Genomic DNA, 10,870 nt, shown 5'->3' on the forward strand with positions numbered 1-10,870 from the left:
TCGAGGATTCCCGTTTCCCATGGTGTTAGGATTTTTATCCCCGTCGCGATTCGGGGCGGAGAATTTGAATTCGGAATTGGGGACGGGATTTTTAGCCCCGGCCCCGCCCCGTTGCCATTCCGCGCCCAAAGAGGTTTAAACCTTAATGGTTGGTTCTTCGGATTGAGGATCAGCATATGCTGAGTGGCAGTGGCGGGGATAAAATTGTAATGTCCACAGGCTTCTTCGTCCGTTAAAAACTTCCTGCACGGGCTACGGAACTAACTGCTTGAGAGCGAAGGCGAGACGAAGAAGCGGCCGCTGCAACTTACCAACGCAGTACGAACCAGAGCCCATGAAAATCCAATTTTCTCGCCCAATCATTCGAATTTACTTCCAAAATATAAATACATAACCTCCCTATTCCTCCCCTCGAAAATTCCCAGTCGTCGAACTACAGATTCTCCTCAAGCGCTCTCTCTCTCTCTCTCTCTCTTAGTAAGTAGTCAATTTGCGTTTCACTTTATTTCTTTTTCGACTTTAATGTTTACTATTCCATATGCTTTCTTTCTTTAATATTATGCTTTGAATGTTCGCTTTGTGCTTTTAGTACTGACAAGTTCACTGAAGATCTCATCGTCTGTGTGTTATTCCTAATTCCCCCCCACCACTGTGTAGTCACTACTCACTACTGGTATGGGTCTTTTAATTTCATTTTGTGCTTTTGCACAACTTCGCCCTTCAAAAAATTCGTTTTACACTTTTACTTCCGAAGTAGAGAGACAGAGACTGGTTTCAGATTTTCTCCGCTTTCCTGATATGCTGTTCAAGTATCGTTGGATCCGGTTAAGTTACAACAATAAAAACTTAATAACACATTCAAGAGTTATTGGCCAGTTCCCTTATTCCTTTCTTCCTTTATGTTTTCTTTGAAGTCTTGAAAGCAGCACTTTGATGTTCTTAAACTCGAATTTCTTGTAATATATATATATATACAAAGAGATACAACATTTTATCTTTTAGTTCTTGAACAAAATTGCTATTGAAAAATCTAGGTAACATCACCCCATCTTTGCAACTGTTATTTCTGCATTCCATCCGGAAGTTGTAAGGTTTTCATTTCATAATTGATAATTCATACCATCGCCATCGGTTGACTGCACACGTTTCATCTCCCCCACCCCTACCCAAGAGATTTACTATTTTAGTTTATGATTATTATTTTTTATAATTTGCCTCTCCTTTGAACTTCTTTGTAGGAGGTCCAGATGGTCTTTACTCTTGAGACGATTTGTTTACAAATACTGTTTTGAATAAGAACTGAATTACAAGACATTACAATGGAAGAAAAACCATTTCCTGCCTGGTCTTGGTCGGTCGAGCGGTGCCTCAAGGAATACAGTGTTAAACTAGAAAAGGGCCTGAGCTCCTACGAGGTTGAGAAGCGGCGAGAGAGGTATGGCTGGAACGAGCTTGAGAAAGAAAAGGGGAAGCCTCTATGGTGCCTTCTCTTGGAACAGTTTGATGACATGCTTGTCAAGATTCTACTGGTTGCAGCCTTTATCTCACTTGTTCTTGCTTACTTGCATGGGCACGAATTCGGAGAGACGGGCTTTGAGACCTATGTGGAGCCTTTTGTAATTGTCATGATTCTTGTGCTTAATGCCGTAGTTGGGGTTTGGCAGGAGACTAATGCTGAAAAGGCTCTGGAAGCCCTTAAAGAGATGCAATCTGAGTCTGCCAAGGTTCTTAGGGATGGTTACTATGTTCCAGACCTCCCGGCACGAGAGCTTGTCCCAGGTGATATTGTGGAACTACGGGTTGGAGATAAGGTTCCTGCTGACATGAGAGTTGCAGCCCTGAAGACCTCAACGCTGAGAGTTGAGCAGAGCTCACTGACAGGAGAGGCAATGCCTGTCCTCAAAGGTGTGAACCCCATCTTTATGGATGACTGCGAATTGCAGGCTAAAGAATCTATGGTTTTTGCGGGTACAACGGTTGTAAACGGGAGCTGCATTTGTATTGTTGTTAGCACAGGGATGCGTACCGAGATTGGGAAGATCCAGACACAAATACATGAAGCATCACTAGAAGAGAATGATACCCCTCTGAAGAAGAAGCTCGATGAATTTGGTGGAAGGCTGACAACTGCAATTGGGCTTGTTTGCCTTGTTGTATGGGTGATCAACTATAGATACTTCCTAACCTGGGACCTCGTGGATGGTTGGCCAAAGAATTTCCGGTTCTCTTTTGAGAAATGCACCTACTACTTCAAGATAGCTGTTGCCCTCGCAGTTGCTGCAATTCCAGAGGGGCTTCCTGCCGTAATTACAACTTGTTTGGCCTTGGGTACCAGAAAAATGGCACAAAAGAATGCAATTGTAAGAAAGCTTCCAAGTGTGGAGACATTAGGATGTACTACTGTAATTTGTTCAGATAAGACTGGGACCCTCACAACCAATCAGATGTCGGTAACTGAATTCTTCACATTGGGAGGGAAGACAACAGCATCTCGAGTTTTTCGTGTTGAAGGCACAACTTACAACCCTAAGGATGGGAGCATTGTGGACTGGACTTGCTACAATATGGATGCTAACTTGCAAACCATGGCAGAAATATGTGCAGTCTGCAATGATGCTGGGATCTTTTGCACTGGTCGCCTCTTCCGAGCCACAGGTTTGCCCACTGAGGCAGCTCTCAAAGTTTTGGTTGAAAAGATGGGGGTTCCAGATGCTAAGGCAAGTAACAGGATAAGAAACACACAGCTTGTGGCAGACTATTTGATTGACCGCAGCACTGTCAAACTAGGTAAGGCAGTAACCTGCCATTTTTGTTTCATGTCTGTTCTAAGATGGAAATAATGCAGTTTCAAGCTCTTATTTATCTCTGCATAGTCTAGGTTGTTGTGAATGGTGGGCAAAAAGATCGAAGAGGATTGCAACGTTGGAATTCGATCGCATTCGTAAGTCAATGAGTGTTATTGTCCGGGAGCCAACTGGACAAAACCGACTTCTTGTCAAGGTGATCATTTATGATCTATTTGCTCATTATATTAAGAACCTCAAAATATCAATATCTTAGATCCTATACTTCCATATAAGTCATTTTGCCTGTGTTATTAGTTCTTGGATGAAATTGTTGTTAGTTAAATAAGTGGAAGTAAATTAGTTAGATTTCTTTACTGCTTGTTCATGTGTAGCAGAGCTTTCTACAAATGTGCAAGTGTCTTCTTTTGCTTCACCACCCAATTCTTGTAAATGCCTTTATATAACTGGAGCTCCCTGAAATGAAACTAAGAACACCAACTGCTTGCCTTTGAAGTTTCATATGCTAATGAACATAAAACTGTACTTGATTTTTTAACGACATTGTGGTGCATCACAAATAATCTACCAGATAAATTGAATGTCTGGACCATCAAAATGGCTTCCGAAACTTAGTTAATTAGTGTCAGCCATCCAAGTAATGTACCAAAACTTCAATAATCTAATCCATCCAAGTGAGGCACCAATCAACCCAAAGATCTAAGCTGTGAAAGTGGTCTGCTAAATTGGTTATCTCAATCATCCAAGTGATTCCAAGAATTCAACTAATCTAGGTGGTCCAACTAATATACCAAATCAACCCAAAACCAAGGCCATCAAATTGTTCTCCTAGAGCCACGGATTAATCTTGCCCATCCAAGTTATGTACCAAATTAAACCAATGATCCGGTTTGTCAAAGTGGTATCCATAAACGAGTCAATGGATCTAACCCCTCTAAGCCATATGACAGAGTTTATCTTTTCCATTAACCAAAATTGGACATCATCACTGTCTTTATTTTAGCTTTGAAAGCATAAAAATGATATGTGCGCAATTTGGCAATTTCTCACTCACCCCCAAGGTACAGGGCAGGTCCCTGTAAAGAAATGATAATCAAAAGGCTAGAGTCAGCCCAAGCTTTGTTAATAAAATAGAAAGTAGATGAGAAAACATTCTAAGACAAAATCTAGGGCTACTTGTCTGCCTGCAAGAGGGACAAACAGAAGATGGTGATTCCTTCTTGGAAAATGTCAAACAATGCTCTGCAGGGCCAAAACTCAACCATACCAAACCTTGCTTTAGCGATAGATCCTTACTATCCACTACTAATCTAATTACCAAAACAACCCCAAATAACAAAGTACTCTTAAGACTTAATGACTACTTAAAAGCTCTCACTTTTGGAATGATATTTATTTTGGTCACTGAAATACTGCTGAAAAATACAGATAACATACTAAATCTGTGACACAGAGAAGATTTTTGGTCAAACAGGGGTACTCTGCATCAACCACCCTTAGTTAATAATTTGTTCAACTCCTTTTCATCCATCTGGATATTCTTGCTAGCTTCCTTACCCAATCATTTCTCTGAATGTGGGCTAAACTAATTGTCTCTCCTTGAGCACACTTACTCTGACATATAACAGATCTCTGATAATGCCCAATGGCCTTGTAGGAAGCTGGCCAACTTGTGATGCAATTGGATTTACATCTTCCCCATCTAACCACCAAACCTTCTAGAATATCAGATATAGCCTACCTGTAAGTCTTGGTGCAGGTAAATGGTATAAAAATTTCAGTTATTCTTTAGCACTTTGAGAAGTCCAAATTTCCCTGGAATTAGCTTAAGATAAGAGCAAGTAGGGAATCTATCTTTCTTCAAGTGCAGTAACTCAAAATTTCCTTTATTGAACCCTTTAATGTCTTTCACTGCCTGTTGTCTGATGGCCGTGCACATTTCTATTGTTCTTTTTTTCCTCACTAGTGTAGGAGTATTTGCTATGCATGTGTGCAAGATAAAAGGATTTAAAAAAGAAAAAACCGATATGCTATGACGATACTAAAATTTAAGTTTTATTGTCTGCACAAAAACAGACAAGTATCTGCATTTTATGGTATAGATATTTGCCAATCAGCACATGCATCAATCTAGTTTCATTTATATTCAAAATGCCATGTTATCAGGAAGCCATTTACTTTTCTGGCCATAGGGTATTTGCAATTTCCTCCTTAAATGGGTGTGGGATCTATTTATTCCTATCCTAATGGAATAAATACTGTTCTTATTGAGGTGGAGCATATTGTACTCAAGCAACCATGATTTTATATGCTTAATGAGTTAGAATTATGACCAGAATATGCAAGTATGCATATCGAACTGCCATATGGACCAGGACCAGGACTTATGATGAGGATGAAATGGCATTGTGGTTTGAGTTACTTTTTTTTCTATTAGCCCATGCAACAGTGCACAATGAAATAATTGTTGTCTTTGTTGGTAGCATAGATGTGAAATTTTCTAATGGTAAATTCATCTAAGTTGCTTTTTCACCTAAATGATTGGGATAAGATTCAACTGTATTGTTGTGGTAAGATATGGACTATGGACACACTCATAACACTACCAGTATGACCAGGTAGAGTTGATGTCTCTGAACAAGGATGTCATTTGTGTTACATGTAATTGAAACTATGTTAAAATTAAGATCTCCGACTTTTTAGGACGGTTTATCTGCATAAAATCATTTGGTTAGTTAAATGTTGGTCCTGTTACAAAAATTTGTATTGCCTAGGGTTCTAAGGCTGAAATTTTTGCATATTAACATGCAGTCTCATTCTGTAGAGAAACAAGCCTGTTTTGTTTGATATGAGAAGTTCCACTATAATTAATGATTACTGATTTGATCAGGGACAATTTTTGAACTATAAAATTAATGGTTTGGACTTGCAGGGTGCTGTTGAGAATGTTCTGGAACGCAGTACACATGTGCAGCTAGCAGATGGATCAATTGTTCAAATTGATGATCCATGTAGGCAGCTATTACTGTTGCGACTAATAGAAATGAGTTCAAAGGGATTGCGTTGCTTGGGTTTGGCATATAAGGATGACTTAGGAGAGTTCTCAGACTACTATGCAGAGAGCCATCCTGCTCACAAGAAGCTGCTTGATCCTGTTAACTACTACTCCATTGAAAGTAACCTAGTTTTTGTAGGGGTTGTTGGTCTCAGAGTGAGTGCTCCCAGAACATTAGTCTGGATTAGTTGCCAGTGGCAATATTGTAAATGTTGATTCTATTTTCTGATTGGAACAGGATCCTCCTCGTGATGAAGTATACAAAGCAATTGAAGATTGTAGAGAAGCTGGCATTAAGATTCTGGTGATCACTGGAGATAATAAATCAACAGCTGAGGCTGTTTGTCGGGAAATTCGACTATTTCCTAGTGGTGAGGACCTTAGAGGAAGAAGCTTTACAGGTAAGGAGTTCATGTCTCTTTCCTCTGCAAAACAGAACGAGATTTTGTTAAAACCTGGAGGGTTGGTTTTTTCTCGCGCTGAGCCCAAGCACAAACAAGAAATTGTAAGGATGCTGAAGGAAAGGGGTGAGATTGTTGCAATGACTGGTGATGGTGTGAATGATGCACCTGCACTGAAGTTAGCTGATATTGGAGTCGCAATGGGCATCACTGGAACTGAGGTAACATGTCTAACCATTTGTAATTTTTCTGAAATACCTCACCCTTTTACAAAGGGGACAGTTGCCTGACATACTGGGAGATGGAACCATCTTTTGACGGGTCTTTACTTGGAAGATCTACTGTTAAAGTCAAATCCAACCTGAAACATCATAATGGTCTAGACTCAAAGTGATATCTATTACCATTCCATGTCATCAATACAACATGAGTGTCCTTATGGATTCCAAATGAGTACTCAGATGTTCATCAATCATGCCTGAACAAGTCTGGTCTTTCAACATCTTTAATAGTATAAAATGATTGTTCAGCATACTGTTATGATCTGGAAAAGAATGAATTCAAAGGATTCTTCAGCATGATCTCTCAAAGATTAAGACATATTGAAACCTTGTTTTGTTGCATCCCATGCTTGACATTTCAGGTCGCAAAGGAAGCGTCAGACATGGTTCTTGCAGATGACAACTTCAATACCATTGTTTCTGCTGTTGCTGAGGGTCGCTCAATTTATAATAATATGAAAGCTTTCATCAGGTATGCTGCTGACATGCAAGAATGAATCTCCAAGCACCCCTTTTTGTAGGCTTAGCCCTTGCTACCAACTACTTCCACAAACAATTGCTTCTTATTTACCACTTTCCTTGCCATGGTATTTGCACATATGTAAAATGGAATATTGCATTTAATTCAGTAGCCAATTTTCTAACTTCCCTCATAAGGTATACATAATTCCAAGTTCTTAAGGCATTATTCCTTAACCCATCCACCAGCACTTTTGAATTACCCCCTACCATAATATTCGTGTAATTAAGGGAACTTCCCAATCTTTAACCTTGTAATTAAAACTGTGGCATAACCAAGTCCAATAGGTCCCGATAAAAAGAGCCATCATAGAAACATTACAACTCCTAAAGACACCTCCAAACCTGGTCCTTTGTTTGTTTCCAATTAGTTACAAAAAGTTGCTTCCTTGCCATGCAGGTATATGATATCATCTAATATTGGAGAAGTCATCTCGATCTTCTTGACAGCTGCACTGGGCATACCAGAATGTTTGATACCAGTACAGCTGCTTTGGGTCAATTTAGTCACTGATGGCCCACCTGCAACAGCTCTTGGTTTTAACCCTGCAGATGTTGATATCATGCGGAAACCACCCCGCAAGAGTAATGATGCACTTATCAATTCTTGGGTTCTTTTTCGTTATATGGTGAGTACTGGGTACTTGATTCTTAAAAAAAAAAATTAGCATAAAATATGGAAATACGTTTTTAACAGTACTGGGTTATGTAGACTGTGTTTGGCAATGCTTCTGGGAATGTTTCTATTATATTTCTTTCTTGGGGAGAAATGCAAGAAAAATGTTTTCCTAGCAATATTATCAAATTCCACCTAAATTCCAGATTTTTTACCATAAAATATTTGCATACTCTTAGATCTAGGAATCATCACATTGATGGCTGGCCTCTTATATTTATTTCCCATGACCAACAGTGACCTTTGAATATATGATATTAACCTTGTGACAGATGATCTTCCTTGCTGCTACTTGCATGGTTTTGTTCACTATTTAATTGTAGCAATTGATTGAAATAATTAGCACTAGCTGGTCGAAGCTAATTCAGGGGACATTATTTGGTATAATGTAAAATCTTATCCACTCCACCCTTCCCAAAGACCCCAGACAGCTGAGACTAACATTGGTAATGGCCGTTTTTGGGTCGAAGCTAATACAAGTTATTTGTCATGCATCCATGTGGTGGCTTATACATACACCATGCATGCATGCATCCAGAAGAATATATATATATATAGGATGTTAAAATTCTTTTGTCATGGTCACCATTCTAATTACCGTTTCAACGTTGGCAGGTAATCGGTTCATACGTTGGGATTGCAACTGTTGGCATATTTATTTTGTGGTACACCCAGTCTTCCTTTCTGGGCATCGATCTGGTCAGTGATGGACACACGCTAGTCAGCTTGTCTGAGCTCCGCAATTGGGGGAACTGCCCCTCGTGGTCAAATTTTAGTGTGGCCCCATTCACTGTCAGTGGTGGGCGTGTGATCACTCTCTCAAATCCCTGCGACTACTTCTCTACCGGTAAAGTGAAGGCAATGACTCTGTCTTTATCCGTATTGGTGGCGATCGAGTTGTTCAATTCTTTCAACACCTTGTCGGAAGATAACAGCTTGGTCAGGATTCCACCTTGGAGGAACCCTTGGCTCTTGGTAGCAATGTCAGTATCATTTGGACTCCATTTGTTTATACTCTATGTGCCATTCCTTGCCAACGTCTTTGGCATTGTCCCACTAAGTCTGAACGAGTGGTTACTGGTAATCTTGGTCTCCTCGCCCGTGGTGCTCGTCGATGAGATTCTCAAATTTGCCGGGAGGAATCGGAGATGGAGATCCTATAAGAATAATAATAAGAAAGATTGATAGTTTCAAGCTTGGGCATCACTCCTTGTCAGGACAATTAAAAGGTGCATATATTTTTATTTTCTAGTTTATACATATTCTTTAACAGCTGGGTTTCCTTTTAGATAGTACTGCGTAGGAAGAAGCAACACTTGTGTTTGTCTATATATGATGAACTGGAAGAAATGGAAATGTATGTATTTCACTATATCATAGATGCCTGCTGCCTCCCTGAAAAAGCAATAAAGCATCAGAATGCAGTGCTGATGCCAGGTGGGCAACGCAAGGGGTGAGGTTGGGTTTCTCTAGAGCTGTGTTTGGTTGGAATTGGATGGAAGGAACGCGCGCCAAAGTTGAAAGTTGAACCTGTAGCAGTAGCATGCAATATTGCATTTAACGTAGCTTTGCAATAACCAGCCAGAGTTGGTCAGCTCCACCAGGGACAGCCGGACAGGGAGAGCCAGCCTCAGCCTCACCTTACATCTCAGTCATATTATATCTCATTAGATGGCATGAAATTCCTGAGAAGCGATCTTCATGGCTTCTATTTGCTGCTTGTTTGGTGTTGTTTTGCTGGCAAAAACAAATCCTGTTGGTTGTTATAATTATCATTTTCTAATGTAACTATGTTATTGTAGTTACCACAGCTCTTATATGGTCAAAAGAACTAGAATGTTTGAATAACATTATACTCTAAAAACATAGGGTTACGTTGTTAATATCTAACAACAAAAAAAATCAAATGAGTATTTTGATTTTGGAATTCCTCATGCAATTGACTTTTTACAATTTATTACCTAAAGTTTTGTTTGGATAAGCTTTTGTGTTTTTGTTTTTTATGACTTGAAAAAAAGAAGCATGAAGTATGTTTGGTGCTTCTACTGTGCCACAATCAACACAAAAATGTATTTGCTTTACCATAGTTGGCAACTTGGCATGAAAAAGTCCAAGTTACATCCCTTTTAAGCTGCCTTCAGCATCAAATCAGCCGTACCACGTGGTACGGTTCATAAAATAATTATTAAAAATGACTATGATTATGATATTTTGTACGAATAAATATCACGTGGAATATTTTTGTCATGAATTTTTATGTCATGTGTCAACTATGAAATTAAGGGAAAATGACTGTTTAGCCTACCTCAGAATTCCTAACCTCACCTTACTGGTGGGATGAATCTCGATACGTGCATCAATGCTAAATTCACGGGTAAGATATGATTTATAGGAAGGGGCTATTAGTAGACTATGGGGACTGTAATTTCAGATTTTTGTGGTGGAGTACAATATCCACGCAATCAAAGCACGAAACATCGTATCCTTGTTTCTTGTTTTTTTATTGTGGAAGTGTTTTTGCTTTGGAAAATACACATTATCACACTCTGAAACAGTTTCTTTTTTTTTCTGCCCAAAGCACAAAAGTATTTAAAAAAATATATCAAAAAACAACCAAAGTTTCTAAGATCGATTTTTTTTCAAGATTTATTGATTTTTAAAGTGGGAGAAATTGAAAGAGGTCTTTCTTTTAAGCAAAAATAACTATTGTCTAATGATACTTGGAAGGACATTAGATATGCTTGATTTATAGGCTTGTATGTCAGTGTTTTCTATTGTTTACAAGTAAAGGGAGCATTTTACAACATGTATGTTTTTGTTTTCATTTATTTTTGAAAATAAAAATACAAGCATGTTCTTGAACCATGTTTTTATTTTGAAAAGCAAATGCATGTTAGTTTTGTTTCAAAAAAACAATGCATGTTTTTTAAACCATAATTTTTGCAATATAAGAATTATATAATTTATGAACATGGTATTAAATAACCAAATGAAAACATGTTCTTCAAACTAGAGATTTCAAGAAGATGTTTAGTTTCAATTTTAGAAACAAAAAACAAATATACAACCAAGAATACATTTTCTGTGTTTTAGATTTAAGAACCAACTTGTTTTCAAATCAAGGTTCAAAATAT

At 38.6% G+C, this 10,870-nt stretch overlaps 1 protein-coding gene across 2 annotated transcripts; it reads left to right on the forward strand.

Annotated features, from left to right (window-relative positions):
• Positions 1-227: 227 nt before the first annotated feature.
• On the forward strand, positions 228-9,670 carry LOC104604709 (calcium-transporting ATPase, endoplasmic reticulum-type). Of its 2 annotated transcripts, none has more exons than XM_010269182.3 (8): positions 228-477; positions 1,239-2,787; positions 2,879-3,000; positions 5,737-6,015; positions 6,098-6,481; positions 6,904-7,013; positions 7,461-7,689; positions 8,352-9,670. In XM_010269182.3, exons 2-8 carry the CDS (start codon positions 1,320-1,322, stop codon positions 8,919-8,921), a joined length of 3,162 nt encoding a protein of 1,053 aa, XP_010267484.2. In that variant the 5' UTR covers positions 228-477; positions 1,239-1,319; the 3' UTR covers positions 8,922-9,670. The 2 variants fall into 2 exon arrangements, with proteins under 2 accessions (XP_010267484.2, XP_088752276.1); XM_088896150.1 differs by lacking the exon at positions 228-477 and adding an exon at positions 573-673.
• The last annotated feature ends 1,200 nt before the right edge of the window (positions 9,671-10,870 follow it).

The sequence above is a fragment of the Nelumbo nucifera genome, chromosome 1, assembly GCF_055504915.1.
Source record: "Nelumbo nucifera cultivar China Antique chromosome 1, China Antique-T2T, whole genome shotgun sequence".
Lineage (NCBI taxonomy): Eukaryota > Viridiplantae > Streptophyta > Magnoliopsida > Proteales > Nelumbonaceae > Nelumbo > Nelumbo nucifera.

Coding starts and splice junctions, on each gene's coding strand:
- LOC104604709 (XM_010269182.3), top strand. CDS start 1,320: ATGGAAGAAAAACCATTTCCTGCCTGGTCTTGGTCGGTCGAGCGGTGC. Junction 2,788..2,878: donor CCGCAGCACTGTCAAACTAG/GTAAGGCAGTAA, acceptor TGCATAGTCTAG/GTTGTTGTGAATGGTGGGCA. Junction 3,001..5,736: donor AAAACCGACTTCTTGTCAAG/GTGATCATTTAT, acceptor TTGGACTTGCAG/GGTGCTGTTGAGAATGTTCT.